This window comes from Puntigrus tetrazona, unplaced genomic scaffold (assembly GCF_018831695.1).
Source record: "Puntigrus tetrazona isolate hp1 unplaced genomic scaffold, ASM1883169v1 S000000769, whole genome shotgun sequence".
In the NCBI taxonomy this organism is placed as follows: domain Eukaryota; kingdom Metazoa; phylum Chordata; class Actinopteri; order Cypriniformes; family Cyprinidae; genus Puntigrus; species Puntigrus tetrazona.
The window spans coordinates 335815-359527 of NW_025048378.1; the positions used below are offsets into that span (position 1 = coordinate 335815).

General features: G+C 40.1%; 1 protein-coding gene across 1 annotated transcript; it reads right to left on the bottom strand.

The window, feature by feature from the left end:
• Positions 1-13938: 13938 nt before the first annotated feature.
• Positions 13939-23493, bottom strand: smyd5 (SMYD family member 5). Its single transcript, XM_043233203.1, has 13 exons — positions 23264-23493; positions 22882-22990; positions 21862-22001; positions 20833-20954; positions 20291-20360; positions 19986-20090; positions 19838-19900; positions 17778-17848; positions 17587-17693; positions 17397-17453; positions 17183-17277; positions 15806-15876; positions 13939-14240 (listed from the first exon to the last, which is right to left on the bottom strand). Exons 1-13 carry the CDS (start codon positions 23354-23356, stop codon positions 14096-14098), a joined length of 1248 nt encoding a protein of 415 aa, XP_043089138.1. The 5' UTR covers positions 23357-23493; the 3' UTR covers positions 13939-14095.
• Positions 23494-23713: the final 220 nt, after the last annotated feature.

Here is a 23713-nt window from a genome sequence, read left to right on the forward strand (position 1 = left end):
TGGCGTTATTCTCACGCAAAATTGCGTATGGCTTTAGTAATAATGCTTGCATTTATTTCTTTCGAATCCTCTTTTACCTTCGGCACACGTAAAAGAGCAGCAAGAACATTCTGCTAAACGTCTCTTTTTGAGAAAGTCGGGACAGCATGAGGGCGTAATAAACATCAGAGGTGACAGACGTACCTGAAGCGGTCGACCTCGGTGTCAGCCGTACACGAAGGGCCACACATGTGCTCTCAATCTAAACGTCCATATGGCCCTGGGGTCGAGCGCGGGGCCCCCGAGGGGTCGTTCGCTCGGTCAGGAGAACCTGCAGCTGCTTGTGAAGCGCGGGGAGTATTTCGTATCTTCTCTCCGGGGAGAGAAGGAGCCGCTCGCAAAGTGAAGGAAATGCTGTCGGGGGTCGCAGCGACAAGCAGCGTTTCCAACAGCCCTGAGCGACAAAACCGACAAAGCGTCCAAGAACCTCTGCCGAATTAAACAGCATCGTCTGTCACTTAAGCCGCATTATGTGCGTCACACTAAAGGGGTTTACGGGAAATAAACGCCGGAGGTATTTGCCCGGGACTCTCCGTGACCGCAGACCCCCGCTCGAGTCCGGAGAGATACGAGCATCCCTGGCTGAATTATTTACTTATTTATTTTATGGACAACGGAGAAGTGTGCATCTAAACTAAACCTGAACACAGATGCCCTGCTGAGCCAGACTGAGTCAGGCTTGGCAGACCCAGCGCGTACAGGAACGCTTCAAAGACCGGATTTCGTTGTAGTGGGAGAATCAAAGGGTGGCGGCTTTCAACGATTATTTTCAGCGTTTCACTCTTCTGATGGGAAACATACACCACGAACTCAGGTGCTGGGAAAATCCCTCTCAATAAAACCCTACTAGTAGATCCTGTTTTTTTTAGTGTTTATTTCGTAAACATTTTTGGTAACACTTTATTTTAAGGTCTCCATAATACAAGTAACTTAGTAGAAGACATTGTACTCACAGAAAACAAAATGTACTTATCATGCAACTACGCTATGGAAAAGTTTGCATTTACCGTTTTGTAATTATGTAGATGTAACACGCTGCTACTGTAACGCAATTACTTAAGTAGATTGTTACATATGTGCTTAAATAAATGTAACACCCTTTCATAGTACTTAAGTGTACTTGATCTGTATCTACACTGCACGCCTTATCTAGCTGCAGCTTAGTTTGATTAGTATACAGCTTCTAATTACATTAAAAAAAAACAGGCGTAAGCTACTTAAAATAAAGTGTAACGAGACCGTACTTAAGTGTACTTGATGTGTATCTACACGCCTGATCTAGCTGCAGCTTAGTTTGATTTAACTTATAAGTGCAGAGTTTAAATGCATGTAATACCTTTCTAATTACATTAAAAAACACAGACGTAAGCTACTTAAAATCAAGTTTGTACTTAAGTGTAACTACCCGTGTAACAGACTCATATGTGTAACACTATCTGCTTGTAATTACAGGCCGTTCCATAACTTGGTTACATGATAAGTACATTTTATTTCATCTAAGTACAATGGCTACTATTAATCTGTATTACGACACCATAAAGCGTTACCTTTTTTTTCTGCAAAAAGATGTGCATCTGTTTCAGTAAGAGTCATTTAAATTAAACTTAAGTCCTGATATGCATAAAACTGCGAAGGGTGCGATTTAATTAAGTAAATATAGGCACTCTTACACTTGAGCATCTCTAAGCAGTTGGGTTCAGAGTAAATGCTGCTCCTCACAGACTCATCTCCGCTTCTTAAAGGCTCCCTGCAGTTTGAAAATGAAGTAATGCATTAGTATTGTAATTTTACAGCTGTAAAACAATATTGCATAATTTTTCTAATGGTTGATTTTACAGCGAAATATCACAATTTTGTCATTTTTATTTAATATTCAACAAAAAGTGTGCATTTACTTATTTATGCACTAATAATGCACAATAATAATAAAAGTGCATGCATGCATTCAGCCCTAAAAACACAGCCTGCGTTTCTTAAAATTACATTTTAAATTGCAGCGGCTATTTTACATCAGAAAATTTTTATTTCGTAAACATTTTTGGTAACACTTTATTTTAAGGTCTCCATAATACAAGTACTTAGTAGCAGACATTGTACTTATCATGTAACTAAGCTGTGGAAAAGTTTGCATTTACAGTTTTGTAATTATGTACGCTGCTACTGTTACGCAGTTACTTATGTAACCAAAAGATCGTCACATATGTGCTTAAATAAATGTAATACCTTTTAATTTTTAGTATTTATTTAACATTCAACAAAAAGTATGCATTTACTTCTTTATGCACTAATAATGTACAAAAGAATAAAAATGCATGCATTTCTTAAATTGCAGCGGCTGTTTTACATCAGAAATATCTAAATCTAAATCCCAAAGGATTGAGGGTCAATAGTGTAATCGCAGATATAATTTCAAGCAGATATACTTTACATTTAAGAGCAACAAAACAAGAAGCATGTACTCAAAGAGAACGATCAAATGCTTATTTTTGATATAAAGTTAGTCCAAAACAGAGGACGTCTTTTAAAAACCAAACAAGAAAGTGTGAGGTTGAGGAAAATAAACGTTCCCATCTATCAGAAGTCGTGCTGAGTAAGAGAAAGAGTTCTGTAAAGTTTGAGATAAACAGCATGGGGTTACAAGCATCCCTGCTCTAAATAACACGAAGAAATCTCATTTGAGCATCGGTTTCTCTCACGCCGCTCACATATTTACGAACCTAAACGCAAACCAATGTTGATAGCCGATTTTAATTGCTGCCCAGATTTGACAGACCCCAGATAAAACACTGGCCGTCTTTTTGGTAATTCAGAGTACGCTGGACATTACAGAATGCAATTTTCCATAACACAGAGAACCTTATTTACGTCCCATTTAATTCAATCAGCGTGACCCGTGGGGAGGTGATCTTGATTATTAAAACGCGAATATATGAATACAATCTCAAAGCGTGATTGTGTTTTCCCAAAGGTCACTCTGCATAATTGTCGGCTTGATTGCGTGTGATTGTTTTTAAGTAAAGAAACGGAGACAGTAGAGACGCCGCTGCGTGAAAGAAACGCTCTGACGGCTCTCTCTCCAGCGTGTGTGTGTGTGTGTGTGTGTGTGTGTGTGTGTGTGTGTTTAAAGCAGAAAACACGTATGACAGGCCTTTATTGCGGACCGAGAGCCTCGAGTGACCGACCGCGCGAATCTATAGGTCTCTGTAGCGAGGGAAAACCTTTCAGCAGGACGGACTGCTCGTGAAAGCCGATCTCCTGCGTGTTTTGGGCGCGTGATCAATTGAAACTGAAGGAGAAGGGTGGAAAAAAATGCAAAGATGCGGTAAGTATCTCTGCGGGGCAGAAACACGCCCCGACCCTCGATGCTAAGCGGGTATCGCTTTCTCCTGATACATACAAGTGGAGTCTCGCCGTCGAGCTTAAGGACGCCTCGAGGGCATCCCGGGACTCCCTAAGGTGTGTCCATTAGGAGAAGGTCCCGTAAGGACGGCAAAAAAGTTGCACGAGCGGAGCTGAGACAGGAGATAGCATGAATGATATGCTGCTCGGATGCGGAGAAACCAAACTGCATCCCACTGAAAGAGCTGGGCATGCATTATGTACCAAAAAAACGGACATATTGCATTTTAATCAGACTAGGGTAACACTTATCTCTTTTATCACTTTATTATTAATAGTCAGTGAGGTAGCTGTTAGTAGGGATGTAGAGTAAGGCATTAACATGTGCTTCATATGTGTCTGAAATTGGAATAATATGCACGCTAATAAGCGACCGTAAAATAAAGTTGTTTTTTTTGATGACATGTTTTCAGTGTTGGGTGCAACGGTAACACTTATTAGTCGTTTATTAGCGTGCATGTTACTAGAATATTAGCCATTTATTATAGCGCTAATTAACGCACATATCAATGCATTATTCTACATCCCTAATCCAATTTAAACTTAACTACCTCATTAACTTTTAATAAGCAGCTAATTAATAATTAATTGAGGGAAAAGTCGTAGTTAATAGCGAACAAGCGTTACCTGCTCGGCGCAATTAGTTACTGTAATTTAATTACTTGAAAAGTAAAGGGGTTACTCTCGTTTTAATTTAATTACAGGCAAAATTGAAGAGTTTTGTTGGATTTTCTACAAAAATGAACAGTCTAAGCTTAAAATGCATGCTTTTTATATACTCCTCTTACTTTAGATACTTTGCTGAGTTAATAAAAATACCAGCAACACTTTAGCGTCCGGTTCTTAATATTAACTTAACAAGAACATTACTCGGATATTGGCTATTTATTGCATGTCATATTCTGCAAGACCTTACTCTGAGTCCTTAATTCTGCCCGGTTCTTAAACTCTATGACTACTTTACTAAGCATTAACGAGCAATAATTAGTTTAGAGTACAGCGATGCAGAAGTCATAGGTAATAGTTAGTTAACAGATTTGAGATTTGGCTCAAAATTATTTATTTAGATATCTATTATTAATTTGAAAGAATTAAAGGAAAGCTTCGTTTCTATCCTCGCGTCATTAATTAGTAAAAAGTAATTAAATATTTTTGAAAAACGTTATTCGTACAGTCAACTAATTACACCGGTTCAAGATGTAATTAGCAACTAGTAATTACTTACTTTTTTAGTATAGCCAACACATTACTCACACAATTGTTTTTCATATTTCCTTTTTCAGATTTAAAATGTTACTTTCTAAAACATATAAGCCATAATTACACAGAACATAATAGACAGAAAATTCAAAGACTTTCATTTTATTTCAATCATTAAATGTTTTCTCGACATTTCAATTTTTTCTTTTTATTGATTTGCATTATTTACCATTATTTACCATTGCATTTGTCTAAAAAAAAAAAATAGTTATTTATGTCATGTTCTGACTTTGCCATGAACCTCAAATCTATTATCAATTTCTGCAAATTAAATCCACCTCATATAATACCTTACTGACAGCTTTAGCCTCGACAGGAAATAAACGGGAACAGTGCCTTGACAACATTTACTCATTTAGACTAATATTAATACACGCAAATGAAGCATATGCACTAATTTGCATACATTCCCAGAACGGCAATCTAAAAATGAATGTTATTTCAGTTTGTTTACGTATAAAGCGATATTTTAGACATATACGAACAATGCACATAGACACTAAAATCTTCAAAAGTATTGCATGTAGTGTTACATTTAATAAACAAACTCGTTTTTTAATAAATCAACTTGTTTTACGGAACGGAGGAGAAGAAAGTGCTTTAAAAAGCAATTCAGTGAATCAATCACACTACAGTTCAGTATCTTGCGCTTCACATTCACCAACTAAAGCGTCACTTCTGGTTTTCTGACCCCTGACCGATCTGAGGCCGACGAGTCACGCGCGTCCTTTACCCCGCGATCAATACCAGGTCCGAACGGTGCTCACACTTATTGACCGCAGCGGCTCTTAAAACACACGGCCGTCAATCAATACCCGACGTCAACCAGAGCAACACATGTTTTACGGCGGAAAGCGGCTAATGAGCGTGGCTTTAAGATGATGAAGCTTCTACAAATATCTCAAAGCTTTCAGTTTATTAAAAAAGAAGGAGAATGGTTGGTTTAGCTCTATCCACGGGACGTCACCGAGCACAATGCATCCTTAATTAAGGTGACTTTACAGGAAAGCGCTCAGATCATATAGGAGCAATTAATCAGCGGAAACTAAGCGCAGCATGCAAAGATATCCATTTAAAAGAGAAACTCTGCTTTTGTGTTATTGTGTGGCTGGGCTTTAATCTTTTCTCTCAATGAGATCAAACCGGCTCAAAACCCGACTCGCCAAAGAGACTAGAGGCCAGATTTAGTAAAAAAAAAGAGGCAACTTGGCTTGAGAGCGCAAATTTATTTCGATGTGCACGTTAAAACGCAGCCGGATCATTTCCGTAATGACCGGCGGTGTTATATTCTCCTCCCATCACTGTTGCGTCTCAAAAGGAAACTCCTACGAGAGCGTATGCAATGAGGTCCGCTGTCAAAATGACCGAGTCCGCGCCTTTTCGGTGCTAATTTCTCACCGCGGGTCTTTAGTAAACCCTGAAAGTAGTTTTTGCTGCCAAAGCAGGGTTGGCGCTGGTGCGAGCCATTCGTAAGAGTGGCCCCAAAAGTCAAGTCGTATTAACGTGAATTAGTCCAAATTATAACCAAAAATGGCATGCAATAGGCTCGGAGCAGTTTTGGGAGTCCCAAACAACAGGTCGTCATGCATGCAAGGTCAAAAAACACTTTCATAGTCTTTTATTTTTAGCTTATTTGTTCAATGACTCCCAAACTATTCATTTTTCCCTCCCTAAAGCAGCTTTTAACGCTCTGAAAGCAGCACCTAGTGGTAAAGACCGAATTAGCATTTTTATGCAGACCAGCTCGAAAATAACAACAAGCAATACGCTAATGTTTCATAACGATGCCAACGGTCATATCGATGTCCATGGCTCTGGACTCATTTTAGGACTCGTTTCCGCTGACTTTCTTTTGAGAGACTATGGCTTTAAACAAGGCGCACTTTTAGCTTTAAAACTTTGCAGAATGTTTTTCGTGCAAACGTTACGCGCTGCATGGACGTTCAATTGCAAACCTTAAAGGAACGGTTCGCGCAAAAAACAAGAAAATCGGATGAAAATGTTCATTGCATTCCGTCACTTTCCCCGCCGCTGGATGCTCTGAAGTGAATGGGTGCCGTCAGAACGAGAGTCCAAACAGCTGATAAAAACATCCTAATGATCCACACCCCTCCAATCCTTCAGTTAATGTCTTTTGAAGCCAATAGCCAATGAGCTTCCTTCAGTAAATAGGACATTTTAGCCAGAAACAACCGTTCTCATAACCTTTCACACAGCTTTTCGACTTAAGACATTGATATTAATACTGACGGCACCCATTCGCTGATGCAATGCTACATTTATCTAAAGAAACGAACTCGAATACATGTCGGACGTTCTGAAGTCGAATTTTTTTTGGGTGAACTACTCCTTTGAGATGAAAAAGTTCAGCTCATTGAACCGTCGGTTCGTTCACGTTCTCCGAACAGAGAGTCAGAATCGCTGAATTGTGTCGGGGCTCCATGCTGATTCTGCGGTGGGGCCAAACATTTCTGAAATGATTGCTTCATGAATAACCTTTTGTGCGACAATAAAACCCAGCGAAAGCCTCGCCCGAGGACAAGAAGGGACTTATATCTTATCTCCGCCGAATATCTCGCCGACCTACTAAACAGACTCCCAGAATCAGTTAAACATAATTGTTCAGTGTTCCTCCTTTTTGCATCGGCCGACTTGGAAATGCCAAGCGGGGGGGAAAAAAAAAAGATTAGCTTCATTAAACAAGGAACCTGTTGTAAGGAATTAGAAAGCCAGATAGGACCAGTGAATGACCAGCGCCTTTTCACACTTCACGAATCTCGTTGGGACAGCTACGCGTGGATGAAATCATCTGTACAGGCACACTCCAGTTCTTCTGGAAAAACCACGGCTTTATTTTGATTGTCTACAATTCAAAATTGGATAGGGTCGGACAACTTCTGCAAATGTCAACATATTCCAAAGGTCTCAAGCCACCGTTGAGAGAACAGAATAATGAACGAGAGGGAAAGCAACAATCCATTTACTGTGCTAAAAAAAAACCCGCTGTGTACCAAAATACTGCAAATGGAACACAATTGCCTCCTAACCTCCGTGGGACTCTATTCAGACGTCAGGAACAAGAGAACAGCGTGATGCCTATATCCATTAGTCTGAATTTACTCGAATTAATAAAACATCTCGCTCTAAAAAAGCGGCGTACCTTCCGTGAACCGTGAAAGCGCTCGCGATCTGGGCCTTTTTCTTGACAAACGTTCGCCGTTGTGAGAACGTTTCAGGAGCGGTTTGTTGGGCCCTCAAGAAAATGAAGCCGTTCAGATCGAACGTGAAACAGCATCTCAATCGCGAGACGTTCTGCGGCGGGGGCTAGACTCCGTGTTTATGTCAGCGGAGTCTGGGTAGTTGTGCAAATGAGCTTTCCATCAGCTCCACGGGACAGGAGCAGTCAGTCACTCTGCTTTACAATCTCCCTCCTGGGCGCTCACGGCTTTCACAGCGCTAACAGATTTGGACAGCTCGCTGCTGATGGTTTCCATGTGCTTCATGCTTCATCTTGAGAAACAGTTTGGAGCAAAGCGGCTGGCTAATTAGTTTTTCATTGTGCAGCGTCTGCATAAACATGCACATACGTAAAAAGGCAACTACGGTGATGCCAAGTAAACTCATCTCAGCGAGCGACGGGGCAGGGAGGTTAAAGACGCACTAAAAACTATAATAATCTATCTATCCACAAACACACACACATATGTATAAAATTAACTCTTATAATGACTTTTAATTCAAGCCTAATAAAGGTTAAATCAGCAGAATGTCTCAAAGTCTTAGTCACTGTGTTAAATGTTGCATAATGAATATCTTCCCGTTTTTATTTTTTGCATTGTTTATCGTTTACAAATATCTAAACACCCTTAAAGCAAGGCACATTTGCACGAGATGCAAAGTGAAGATATGAAGTTTGACAGAATTGATTAACTTTAAGTCAGTTTATGCTTAAAAAAGATCTAACCGCTTGTTTACCTTTACTTTGAACTTTAATTTTTCAATAAACACTACCATTAAAAAATTTGAGATCAGTTCATTCTTTTTTTTTTTTTACTTTTTTTAATTAAAAAATTTAATTGATGTTTAAACAAACCTTTTTATCTAATTATTACTTTAGGTATATATTAATAAAAAAAAAATAATGATTATATATATATATATATATATATATATATATATATATATATATATAATAATAATATACATGTATAATAATATATATATGTATAATAATATATATATATATATATATATATATATATATATATATATATATATATATATATATATATATATATATATAAAAAAAAAAAATAAAAATATTTACCAAAAGTTTTAGGTGATATTTTGAAAATGAATAAACATTGTTATATTTCAATATAAAAACACTTTTCCATTCTATAGCAGCCTTCTCCGCTGACTGTCTTGGATCTTCGAGCTGAACAAAATAATTTTTTTAAAAACCAAAACACTGTTAGAAGAGCTAGATTTTCTAATTCAAAGAAGCGCTTTCAGAACAGCACGTACCACTACTTTATAAATGCAAGAACTCACGACACCCACACAACTCTTACCCCTTTACAAGACTCCCTTGAGGACTGGACTATATATATATGACACTGCTGATAAAGGACAAAGTTCTGCATATTTTTTTCTCCCCGTTGTTGTTGTTGTTGTTGTTCAAGGAAATATGAGCACACGGATTTGTGTTAATGCACCGAAGTGTAACAAATGTGTGCAAATGAGAGCATGCGGCGCGCAAGTTAATTACGCACTAAAAAGGGAGCACTCATTAGCATTATCTTCAAGTGTAAACTATGTATATTCATTAGTTACGGACTTCGCAAATATAGTCCCTGCTCTGGGTCTGTCGGAAACGCAGGCGGTTTGTTTTGTCCACGTGACGTAAAGAGATGGAAGTCCTCTTCACGGTATAAACACGGTCCTTCTACTCCCGGCAGCATCCAGATAAAGACTTCTTTCACTCTTCTAGTCGTAATTGCCTTTCATTTAAGCGCTGCCCTCCTCCTCGGCGTCTCCATCAGCCGGTGTCCCCCAGGGATCCGTCCTCTGACCTTTCTCGTTCCGAATCTCCACTTGTTGTGTGGCATTTCTCACAGTGGGTCACTCTGAGAGTATTTCAAAGCAGACTCGGACATGCTCCTGCGGGGCCGCTGGCCTGAGTCGTCGGGCCCCAGCTGTCTTTGTGCCGCCAGCTGCATCCAGTGGTTATTCCTCACAGGCGCAACCCCAGGTGTCCTTCCCTTCTGCCCTGTAATTCCCGTCTCTTTCATCCTCGCAGGACGTCCAACTTGTATTATGGGCTCATTCGATAAAACAACGTCCAGAGGAGCAGAGGCGGATAGCGGGTTCAGCGCAGGCGCACGGACAGATTGTTTGCAGATGCATCACAGTCTGGGAAAAGAAACTTTTTCAGCGCTGTCTGGCGCCACGAAGCTCGCGCAGACCATCTCCGATCTTCCCGAAATAGCGATTAATCGGCAACTTAAAAGGGAAAATAAAACAAAGCTAGTCGTGTGCTAAAGGAAATGCGCTGCGAAAATAACCACAGCTTCATTAATAGAAACCTAATTTGATTTCACAGCAAGATTAACTGGCTTTTCATGGCAAACCAACCACACCATCACCGTTTGCTAAGTGTTTTAGCGCATTAATAACCGATTGTTAGCATGTTGCAGTGCGTTTGCTAATCTGTGGCCTATACGGATGCTAAGATGTTTCTTAGCACATCATGCTGTTATGCGTTGGCTAATGTGCTCTAAATTATTTGATTACAGTGTGTTAGCATTTAGCTAAGATGTTCAAAGCACTTTATTCAGCGTACTGCGTGTTTGCTAATTCATTCTGAGCGTTTTAGCCTCTTACTACACAATCGCCAAGGTGTTTAAAGTCATTTGTTTTTCAGCGTTACACGACACGGTTTCTGAAGTGTGCAAAGTTTTTTTTTATCAAATTACTGCATGATTGCCAAGTCGTTCCTAGTGCTTTAGCATCATGCTATGCGGCTTCTAAGGTGTTCAGAGCGTTTCTATCAGATTACAGAACGCTTGCGAAGGTGATTTTCTGTATTAAAGACTGATATTCTGGTCTGCAAATGTTTTTTCGGCCATTTATTTTCTCAGCCAGTCAGAATGCATAATTCATAAATGAAATGGCACCCTTCTCCTCAAAACAACCCCCCTCCCAATTTGTATAATTCATGTGCCAAATACAAAAACGCCGAAGTTCACTAAAGTTACGGGCTTGTTCAAATCCCAGCGCAAGCAGCAGTAACGGAGACGCTTCCCTCGTCGCAAGCGCCATTAAAACACAGCTAAAACAGTTTATTTGCGATCTTCAAAGCCAGGAGACTCTCTATCTGTCATTATGTTTAGTTTTGCTCGGAAAACATTCCCGAATCCGCTTTATTTAGAGTCTGCTCCACTAAATGTTTAATTATTTTGGCAGATGTGTCTGATGAGGAGGACACATAGAAATTGTCAATAACATCATCCGTGAAGAGAAGAGAGCGAGAAGTGCGAGAGCTGCGAGATGAATTTCATAAACAGAGGATGAGAGTATTAAAAACTGGAGGATTATGACAAGAGGTATAAAATGGGATTGCCAGGATTTTCATACTTTCTGCAACATGGCAGATCGTCTTCACTCTACATCAAACAGAGAATTGTGGGGCAAAATTCATCAGCTTGGCAACTAGGACGGCAGCGCTTACTCACGACAGATCTGCCATCAGTGAGATTAGCACAGCACTCCAGACTGCTGAACAACTGATACAATTGCGACGACAAACAGCAGGTGAATTGGCCGCGGGACGTCAGACGTGATTGGATAATGGCAAAGCCAATGCTACCTGATTTCACCTAATCACACGCAAGTCTTTACCGGCAGATGACGCCACTCGGCCGACCGAATTTTGCCGTTTTAGACCTCGTGCATCAGAAAAACAAGCGCCCAGACATCTTTAGCTTTGAACTTCCGTTTTAGCGGCAGCTCTACAGCATGCTAAATAGAGGCGTGTTTACTTAGTAATGTTTGAAACAGATAAACCAGTAAACGAGCAGTTTATTCGAAGGGGCGTAGGTTTGGCATCGGTGGCTGGAAAAAAAAAACAGGATATGCTGGTTAAGTATGTTTTAAGATCGGGATGCTGGTTTAAGATGGTCCACAGCTGGTCCCGAACTGGTCCGACGAGCTTAAACCAGTATCAAAACGTACCTAACCGGCATATGCGTTTTTTCAATGCAAACAGATCAAGATTATTGCTAGGGACGGTTAGAAGTTGCTGGATATTGGCAGAGACGTGTCTTAGCATGTGTGCCCTTGTATAGTATAGCGCTCTCCTTAGGAAAATAAACTAAAACCAAAAAACCGAATAAAACGAGTTCGGTACGGTTAAAGCATGGCGAGCACAAATTAACCACGGTTTTGCTACACTGCTCATAGTTTAACCACGGTTTTGGTAGTAAAGCAGTTTATGTTTTGATGTCTGAATCCGTACTAGACGTAAAAAAATGGTGCCTTATAACATTCAAGTGTTGATAAAACATGCATGGAGTCAGAATAACAATTCAGTTTGATTGTTTAAGAGAATATTGCATATTCACACAACCAAGTATTGTGGGGGCCATGAAGCGGGGAAACAGTTAAAGTCAACACGAAGCGGCGTTCGCATTTGACTTTCAAAACGTGCCGTATTTCCAAGCGAACATTCAACAAGAGGCTTGATTTTATCCATCAAGAATTGATTGGATCGCGAGCAGTGGGCGTTAGATATCAGAAAGGAGCCAGCCGTGGAAGAGAGTTTGTGAGCGCGATTCGGTCCAGCTCCGTCCCACTCCCACCTCATCTGTTCCCGCACACTCCAGCCTACACGCCGACCGCTGCCTGCATCGTCCCAGCCATTTAGGACGGCTTTCAAAGACTGCGAGCGACAGCCGGCTCCAGCCCGTATACGCCAGACGCCGCCGCTGAAAGCTACCTTCACCGTTCCAGTTGTTTAGGACGGATTTCAAAAGGCTATAGATCAACGAAGGACTGCCAACCGCGGCCTACAGCAGCCAGACCACGACCTTCATCGCTCCAATAATCCTTAACATTTTATTCATTGAATACGTGGCCTTTATCGCACGCAGTTTGGGAACCCTGTGCTGCGTCTGTGAAAACGTGAATCATTTTAACAAGATAAGACGGAGCATATAAAATGCATGTTACGTTTTAGCAATGACTTGTCCAAAAATAGGTGAAATTATTCAAATATTGAAACGTTTGTGATGTGGTTCTTGATGTGTGGTTTTCTGGGTGTCTTTTGTTAAAATAAACAGTTAAACTGAGCATGAAAAAAAACGAAAGACGCCTGAAGGACGCAGCTTTCACGTGCCACTGTATACCAGGCATACTAAAGAGATTTTGCGTACTAAACCGGACTAAAACGTTTGCAGTAATTACGTTTTTTTATGATTTCTCACGCTTACCAAGGTTGCATTTATTACAGTAAAAACGTGAAATATTATTACAATTTAAAAAAAAACATTTATTTGTGAATATGAGTTTAAACGTAATTTATTAAAAAACATTCAGGATTTTATATTACTTATTATTTGTGATTCTTTGATGAAAAGAACATTTAATGCATCCTAACATGAAATTATCTATTATCATTATTGCTTTTAAATATTACTTACCCCAAACCTTTAAATACTAAACACTTGAATATATTCAGTATTCTATACGCTATTTCTATAACTCTTTTTACCGCATTTTGGTCGAATTAGCAAAACAAAAACAGTGGTGCGCGTTTATTATTTTCTTTCTCTGACAATTCTCTCTTACGCTTCTCTCTCTGGTTTAAGACATCTTATTTAAAGCCGTTTTGAGACATCATGGATCGTTCTGCTCAAATAAAAATCTTGTTATTGCACATAACCGCCGCTATTATTGCCATAATCTTTATTTAATTAACTCCTGACAAGATTTCAGGAAGGCTACGGCAGTAACCGATGTCTAATTTGTTATTTGGGTATAAATCGCCAGATAAACTATCGATCCGGAGTTTCCCGAGAGTTGTGATAAAACAGCGATCAAACAGTTATATAATATAACCCATGAGCGCACAGACAGATCGTGTTTCATGCCCGGTTACAGTTTTTGTTCGGAGCTACTCAAACGTCTTCCTTGCACATGAAACCAACGTGGAGGAAATCACGACAAAAGAGCACACGGTTAAAAAATAGCGCGCTTATATTTTGCATAGGCTTTGATATTAGGGTTATAACAGCCAGACAGTTAACCGTACTGCTACTGTGAGTGTGACGATGGAGATATTAGGCCCTGCGTCAGGGTCAGGATCACATCACAAGGGTCCACAAACTAACAGGAGTCACACATCGGTCATTTCGTCCTCCATGTCGTCTCCCTCCGTTTCTCCTTCGCCTTCCGCTTCCTCCTCATCCTCCGACGTCAGATCAGCGTCGTCCGTCTGGGACACGCACTTCTGACAGGAACAGACGAATAAGTAATTCTCCCTGAGAACGAGAGGGAGGAAATGATGCGCTTTAGAAGAGACAAAATGCAAACACAAATCACTATTTTTCTCAATACTGACTTAGCATTAGCTTATATGCAACTCTGGAGCACAGCGGCACACAGGTGTATTTGTAGAGATGGACAAAAATACACTGCATGGGTCAAAATAATCTATTTGTATTATACGACAAAAATTATTAGGACATTAGGGAAAGATCATGTTGCATGAAGACATTTTGTAAACGTCCTACAGGTCATTTTTGATTAGTATATGCATGGCCAAGAACGTCATTTGGACAAGTTTAAAAGGTGATTTTCTCAATGTTTCTTCAATGTTTCCATATTTTCAAATAGCCGCAACTCAGATAATTATCGTCTTATCCGAAACTATTGTTATTAAGTTATTTATTATTAAGAAATTTTTTTTATATTTTATTAATTCACCTGCATGACGTGACCATCAACTAAAGTCAGAAAAATGTAAACGCGTGTTAAATAACTCCCTTAAAATCTCAGGGAGGCAAGTTTGATTACAAGCATTTTAAAGTGTAATGTAATCAAATTAAAAAGTAATTAATGTTTTAAGAATTAAATTAAATGACAACATTTGCTACCCAGCACTGGAAGCAAATAAATACAATTTGACAACACCCCGATATATAATGGACTGGATGCTGAATATTAAAAAAATTTAAAAAAAAAAAAGTTCAACCCTAACAAGTGAAGATAAATAATATCCGTCAGATTCAAGGGGGTTGTTTTCAAAGTGAAGTCAGGCTTTTCGCAGGAATAAAGCAAATATAGATTAAGTGAAAGATCGTAAGTGAAAGAAAGTAAATATAGATTAAAGTCGGTAAACGTGTCGATTTTCCAGATGCTTGCTAACTAGCAGACCAGAACTGAAATCGTTATTCGTGCATATTTGATCTCGTCCTTTCTGGAGCCGGACGGACGTTTTTTCACGCTTCTTTAGCCTGCTACGCTAACTCGGGCTGCATTTCGAAATCCGGCAAAATCTGTAAAATTGCGAAATATTTCTACAATTCAAAACAGACGCTTTCTACGCGAATACATGCTAAAACGTAATTTATTTCTGCGTCGCGAAGCTGAATTTTCAGCATCGGTCTCGCACGAGCCTTCAGAAATCTTTCTAATTTGAAAACACCCCGATATATGAGGGACTGGATGCTGAAAAGAAAAAATTAAAAAAGTTCAAATCCGCTAGGGCTTTCGGTCTACTCTTCCTCCCTAACAAGTGAAGATAAATAATATCCGTCAGATTCAAGGGGGTTGTTTTCAAGGTGAAGTCAGGCTTTTCGCAGGAATAAAGCAAATATAGATTAAGCGGGATTTCCGAGCAAACCCTCATTGGTCAGAGCCGCCGCGATTGACAGGTGAGTGATCAATAGAGGAGCAGGGGCCCAGCGGCGCGCCAGAGGCCCCCGCGGTTCTCCGGGCCCCGAGCTGCTGCCGCCAGGGACCGAGGCCATCGATCATCTCCGGGGGTGGACTCAGCCGGACAGTTTCACACAGAATGCTTAAACAAGGGGTCACGCTGCTTTACCTCAGGATCTTGTGCCGGCTGTGACGACTCCTGTCCCGCTGGCAGCAGTCCAGGTAGCTGATACAGATCTCCTGTGGAAAGACGAGAGAAAGCCACGGGGCGATCAACAAGGAAGCGCTCCTGCAGTTTACAGGACGGGTCGAGGGGATTCGGCCGTGCAGAAACGATGGGACGAGGCCATCTTGTTCAAGCACGGCATTTTCCTCAAAGTCGTTTTTTTTCCCCAGATGCTTGCTAACTAGCAGACCAGAACTGAAATCGCTATTCGTGCATATTTGATCTGGTCCTTTCTGGAGCCGGACGGACGTTTTTTCACGCTTCTTTAGCCTGCTACGCTAACTCGGGCTGCATTTCGAAATCCGGCAAAATCTGTAAAATTGCGAAATATTTCTACAATTCGAAAATAGACGCTTTCTACGCGAATACATGCTAAAACGTAATTTATTTCTGCGATGTGAGGCTGAATATTCAGCATCGGTCTCGCACGAGCCTTCAGTAATCTTTCTAATATACTGCTTTGCTGCTCAAGAACCATATTATATATGATTTTTTTGTGCAAAATGTGATGCACTTTATTTATTCAGTACTCACAGACGAATAAACTGCATTTATTTGAAATATAAAACTTGTCTGTCACTTTCGCCGGTGTTTAATGCACAATTTAACGCATCCCAATGCTGCATAAAAGTCTTGCTTCCTCAAACTTTTTCTTGTTCGCCAGAGAAATTCGTGATTTTTCTCCATTTCATTCTACTTCCTTGCAACTCCACACCCTGCTTGCCAGCTCATCTCAAAACTAATTCAACAACTGAACTAGAATTTAAAAAGCTTTCTCAATTCAGAACTGATTAGTGCACAGAATAATATACGGCCACCATGCAACAAATTTGACATTAGATATAATAATTACACTAAATATGGATATTTCTCTTATAAAAACGCATCAATTTCCTACAGGAGGCCTTTATTCACCCCTGTGTTTTATTATAGATATGTGCACTTTATCTGACTACTTTTGAACTGTCTACAATATGTGTTTTCTATACGAACGAAAAGAAGAAAGCCGCATACACCCAGGCTTCCTCGAGGGTGACTAAAACATGGGCCGATTTTTCGTCGCTCCCTTTTTTCGGATTCGAAGCGAAAGCCTTTGCAAATTCCCGATAATCCGCCGGCTAACGCGATTCAGACAAACAAACCTACGAAATAAGTCGGCGTGATGCGAACAGCAGCGAAGGCAGGCCTTTTCAATCTATCTGACAAGCTGCCAAAACTGCTCAGACTCCAGACTGTAACTCCAATCAAACACTCAAGGCTTTCGGAAACATTACGAGCTTCGGCTTAGCATCTATTATCCAGCGTGCGCTCTCCTCTGACCTCTCCGGGGCCGATGTCGCCAAGGGCCGTCAGGTGAAGGAGGAAGTTGTTGTCGGGGAAAGACGCCTCGGCGTTGGGAACGCAGCTGTGGTTACCTGCGCAACACAGGAAAAGCCTTGTGAGCGATCGGAGCAAGGAGACGGGCCTCGACTCGATTCTCGAAGTCGACCCGCGTGCAAAAGTGAAAACGTCAGCGAACGAAGGCGGTTCTCACAGGAGCTCTGCAGCAGGAAGAGGCCGGAGCCCTCGCAGTTGAGGAAGTCGCCGGTTTCTGCGAAGGAGGAAAAGAAACGGGGGTTTATTTCGTCTGAGCGGCGGGACGCGCGTCTCGGGGAGCGGACGTCAAGCGCCGAGATGGATTCGGCCGCCGCGGGTAGACGGATCGATGTGGGAAGAAAAATCACCTTTGTCGATGTCCTTGTACAGCTGGTCGATGAACGCGTCCAGCTGCTCCCTCTGCTGGACGGGGAGCTCCAGAGCGTCACACGCATGAACCCACTGACTCAGAGAACTACACACACACACACACACACACACACACACCAGATCAGAGGAGTATCACTCCACACTCAAATAAAGTGATTCCTCGTATTACCTGGTGCCAATCCCCTGACCGTTGGTCCCAACGAGTGAAAACAGAGAGCGGAAACCCTCCGGGGTGAACCACTACGACAAAGACCGGACGTGAGTGATGCATTTAGAAGATTTCAGACCAACACAGAGTCACAAGTTCATCTAGCACAGTCAGCAGAAATGAGACAGAAAAAAAATAGAATAGAATAGAAAAAAAACTGAATAGAATGGAAATGAAAAACAGAATAGAACAGATTAGGCCAAAATAGAATAGAATAGAATAGAATAGAATAGAATAGAATAAAACGGAAATGAAAAATAGAATAGAACAGATTAGGACAAAAATGGAATAGAATAGAATGGAATAAAAATGAAAAAGAATAGAATAGATTAGGACAAAATTGAATATAATACAATGGAATAGAATAGAATGGAATAGAAAAGAATGGAATAGAAAAGACAAGAATGGAATGGAAATGAAATGAAAAACAGAATAGAACAGATTAGGCCAAAATAGAATAGAATAGAATAGAATAGAATAGAATGGAAATGAAAAATTGAATAGAACAGATTAGGACAAAATGGAATAGAATAGAATGGAATAAAAATGAAAAAAAGAATAGAATAGATTAGGACAAAATTGAATATAATACAATGGAATAGAATAGAATAGAATGGAAATGAAATGAAAAACAGAATAGAACAGATTAGGCCAAAATTGAATAGAATAGAATAGAATAGAATAGAATAGAATAGAATAGAATAGAATAGAATAGAACAGAACAGAATGGAAATGAAAAATAGAATAGAACAGATTAGGACAAAATGGAATAGAATATAATGGAATAGAATGGAATGGAAATGAAATTACTAGGTCAACAGAATAGACTAGGACAAAATTGAATATAATACAATGGAATGGAATAGAATAGAAAAACATACAGTACAACACAATGGAATAGAATAGAACACAATAAAATACATTACAATAGAATGGAATAGATCAGCTGAATAGAACATTACAAAACAGAAAAGAACACAATACAATGGAATAAAAGCACAGTCTAGCATAGTAAGCATAAATGAGACCCAAAAAGAATAGAATAGAAAAAAAACTGAATACAATAGAATGGAAATGAAAAACAATAGAACAGATTAGAACAAAATGGAATAGAATATAATACAACTGAATAGAACAGAATAGAACATAACAAAATGGAATAGAACAATGCAATGGAATAGAACAGAATAGAGCTAGTGTTAACTGGTCAGGTGACGGTGAAAAAGAAGTGTCTTGATGTTTTTTAAGAAGGGCTAATGATGGATAGAGATCGTACCCGCGGCTGACTTTATTAATGAGTTTTCATTTACACTATTACACTCTTCAGGAGTCACACGGGTGAAAAGTGATGATATATTCTACATATTTCAAGCAGCATTTCATCACTCGAGCAGTTTTCAGGAGTTAACACCTCCCCCTAGTGTCAGGCTCAATTCAGTTCATCTCGTTCAGGCTTCTTTTACTTCACGTCTTACCTAAAGTTCCCTTTAAAACTCTGGGTACAGCAAGATATTTTAAAATAACGTCCCATTAGTTAATGCCTTAAATAACAACAAGAAATTCATTTGTTGCTCTATTTATTAATCCTGGTTAACGTTAGGTAATAAAAAAATACCAGGTCTGTTAAATAATATTAAATATTTTAATAGTGTACTAGTGAGTGCTGAAGTTGAACACGTGCTTTTTCATTGTTATTTAATTTTAACAAACGGAACCTTATTGCAACTTGTATGCATTAAACAAGTATGCATTTTAATTTAAAAAATTAAATTTAAAAAATGTAAAATTAAAGAAAAGTAAATAAATTAATTACATTTCTATTCAGAATCTCAAAAGAAAAAAAATGTTAAATACATTTTTGCACAAAAATACATATTTTTGCAATATAATAAAATATTTATATTATGTTTTTGCTATATTTCTGATCAAATCAATGCAATCTTGGGGGGCATTTCGACACATTTTAAAACCTTTAAACAGCGGTGAACTCGCTCTTATTAAAGACCTCCTTGAAGACTGACCTGACTGAGACGCTCCTCGTAGAGCGCGCCGCTGAAGAGATCACGCAGCAGACCCAGCTGGCCCTGAAACAGACACAGCGCCGTACTTCAGGGGAACTCCACACGTGACATCACTGACCGTAACAACAACGAAGACGGCGGCGTTCACCTGAAACTTCTCTCCCAACAGTTTATGAACTATTTCCTCCTCTTCGTTCGCCGTGCGGCTGCAGAAGTGAGAGAACAGCCTCTGCCAGCCTCCCTTATCTTGAGCCTGGAACGACCACAGAACAAGAGCGCTTCAGTTCTGTCGCACTTGCTCACGGAAACCCGTTTCCGCCGCCGACTAAATCATCCGAAACATGATGATCACTTTTTTGCCTCTCAGTTCTCGCCAGTATTTTTGTTTCGTTCGAGCGGCAGAAACGCGCCTCCTTGGACAATCATTCACACACCATTCAGACCAGTAACAACCTGCTTGATGGAGGCCACCATCCTCGCCATTATCATGACGCTGGAGGTCTCCGGGGGGTAATGCACGCTCCTGAAAAAAATGCACATCAAATAAAAAGATGCTCAGTATTTTCTGGGTGAAATCACGCCTGTATTTGCAGCATTAGCCAAAAATACACAAGTTATTGATTTTTTTTCATACCAAATACCTTTAGGATAGATCGTGTACGGAAGAAGATATTTGATATTTTTTTTTATACAACTTTTGATTAGTTGCATGCTTTTCTGAGAACTTTAAATATATATTTCAATATTTTTTCTCTCTTTTTTTTTTTTCAGGTTCACAGCTAATGCACACAGATTAATCGCCGGCCAGCACCGATCATAACAAATAATTCTAAAATAATGTACTTGTGATTCGCTTGCTTGCTCGTATTTTAAAAATCAGCTAAAAGCGCATCTTTAACGCTCGCTACTGATCTTTTTTTTGTATTATTGCATTTAACACACAATCAACGAAAGCGCCGATAAAGTCGTGGCACGTGATTTTGAAGGTGGTTTACCGCCAGGCGTCCTGCAGCTTGTTGAGCGGATGATCGGGGTCCCGGCGAGACGGTCCGAGGCACAGGAGCTTATGATACTGCTCCCAAGCAGCCTGCCGGCATTCAGCCCCGCAGTACATCACCTGAAGAACACACGGATAATGAGGACTGCTCCGATTCACTTCACCTGCTGTTTACATCCCGAGCGCCTCTTTTGAAGGTCGCCGCGACTTTCAGTTTAACATTAAGACGCCAACTTTTCAGCCAGCAATGCCATTGGTTAAGAGTCGGAAAGCAGAAACAGACCTAAATACACCGTCTGAGGCATTTTCATCTCGTGCCAAAAACCATCAGGATATTAAGTAAAGATATTTCACAAGCGCCTGTACCTGATATCTGGTATATAAAAAGAAGATAGGTTACATAATATCAGTATATCTTAGCTAAAGCTGAGGTCTGATAGCATATATGCCCATATTTAGCACTGCATTCATTTATGCAATATTTATTTGCATGCAATTATACATCTATCACGCCGTTTCTGATATTCCCGTACAGTTATGATAAGAAAACACAATCCTGTTTTTGTTGCAAAAACTGTTTTGTTTTCTTTTTAGCACGCAAAATGTTTTTTAGTGCAACCGTAAAACGTCCATCGTCAGGTTTTGATGCACAATCTTGGCTTTTCACAAAGTAAACAAGAATAACTTTACTTTTGGGACAAATTCTCTATCGGCTAGCATGCATATCACTAGCGTGTTAGTTGTTTATTAGCATGCACAAAGGACACGTTAATGCATGGCCATATTTCACACCCTAAACCTATATAAAGAACCTGAAGCGTGTTTTGCACATTTTATTTATGCATGCATGCATGCATACTTTTAAAAATTGTACTTTCATACCACATGCATATCAGCATTAATTGCCTTTAAATAAAACGGGTTTTGTTCTTCCTCGAGCCACACCGCATGAGCTATGAAAGCCTGGCGCGGTGCAAAACCTTTCAATGTCTGATCTAGAGGTTGAAAAGAAGTTGAGTGACAGCACCTGACAGTGCGGACAGGCCTGGTGTCGGTCCGGACGCACTTTACAGAGCTCGGGGTGAGGCAGACTGAGAGCCGGCAGACCACTCAAGCGCCTGGCGTTCTCCTCGGCCGTCTCCAGAGCTCGCAGACAGTGCTCACACGCTGGAAACACAAACATAGCCATTATAAACACCGCGTGTCACACGCATGAAGAGCATAACACACACCGCTTCGCATGCTCATCAGAAACGCAGAAGAAACGGTAATACTGTGAAACGTTATTGCAATTTAGAGCTAATTTGCATGCATTTCTAGAATTCGGTTTTGATGACATGTTAAGAGTTCAATTTTAAACGGAGGGAAATCTCAATACGCGGGCGTTTCAGGATATAGACGGGGATAGACGTGTAAAGCGTGGTGAGTGTAAGTACTACTGAAGTGGAGATACGAGGAAAAAAAACAGCCTTTAAAAATATCTAAATGAAATGATACGAACAGATAAAAAGCTATAAAATAAGGAGGTTTTCTTTACACTAGTCCGAAAAAAACTCAAATTTGACATTTTCACCCCTTAATATATTGCAAAACATCTTTTATTCCTGATAGCTAAGCTGAATTTCCCCTCGAATCACCATCAATCCAGTCTTTAGTGTCAAAAGATCCTCCAAAAATCATTGAATTTTTAAAGAAACAGCCTCTTTTTCAGCTCCACTAGAGTAGCAGAGCAGAGTTTAAAACAAAAGATTTCCAGATGACGGGTTACAAAATATATTAAGCAGCACAGCTGTGTCCAAAACTGAATATTAGAGATAACGTGACACGGAGTAATGCTGAAAATACAGCTTTGGTTACAAAAATAAATCGCATCTCGGATTGAAAACCGTTGTTTAAAATTGCAATAATATTTCAAAAACATTATCCTTTTTTTCTGCGTTCTCGAACAAACAAATGCAGCTTTGGCTCGCAAAAGACACTTCTTTATTTGACAAGGGAAAACACCTTCTAAGACACCTTTATCACGATGACGAGAATCAATACCCACCTCTGTATTTGTACAAGGCATTCCACAAGAACTGAGACGAGACTAGAGGTTGCTCAATAAAAATGGTGTCACCTTTCTTGAAGGGTTTTTTCGCGAATAATCCTTTGCCCTGAGGAAAAAAAAAAACAATGGCTATAAAACAATGCATTAAAGTTTGCGTTCGACGGGAGAAACCCGTTCAAAACCCTTTAGAGGACATGCATGTGATTATTCGTCACGTTTTGCATATTTTGGAGCAGGTTCTGGCGTGTGATCAGGATAAGCCGGCTGATCGGGGAGGGGTGCGAGCTCCATAACCGCTGATAAACCGCTACATAAATACACGAACGAACTACATCATATGCCGATTATGCGTCTCTGTTGTGGGTTGACTTCTGCATACCTTGACATTGTCGATAAATCGGACCTCCACGCGATTACTGGCTTTAGCGGGATCCGCGCAGCGAGAAAACATGTCATCTACGGGCGCCGCCATGTTGGATATTTACATATCGACCTCTAACCTCTGAGATCGACCAATAGCGTGCAGAGCCGCTTTTTCTGCCGACTTTCATGTGCGTAAAAATATATTTATTCTGGAAGAGAATAGCGGTGCTGCGGGCTATAAGCATAAACGCTACGATGAAAATGTTTATTCTGGTACTGCTTGCTGAAAACGTAAAAATGGGGCGCCGGGGGGCGGGGCGACTTGTGACGTCACACTCGTGAATGAATCGCTATTCTGAGTCGGATCTTTTGATTCGTGGGCAGTTATTGAAAAGCAGAATTGTTACAAATTAAAATGCTGGATGACAGTTATAAACAAACGTACGAGTGGGCTGTAATGCGTTTT

What these genes read in the sequence shown, in the direction of transcription:
- smyd5 (XM_043233203.1), bottom strand. Translation starts at nt 23,356, where the DNA reads ATGGCGGCGCCCGTAGATGACATGTTTTCTCGCTGCGCGGATCCCGCT. An exon ending in AGGCCTGTCCGCACTGTCAG is followed by an intron (nt 20,955 to 21,861) that starts GTGCTGTCACTC and finishes TGTGTTCTTCAG; the next exon opens with GTGATGTACTGCGGGGCTGA. An exon ending in TGGTGGCCTCCATCAAGCAG is followed by an intron (nt 20,091 to 20,290) that starts GTTGTTACTGGT and finishes TGGTCGTTCCAG; the next exon opens with GCTCAAGATAAGGGAGGCTG.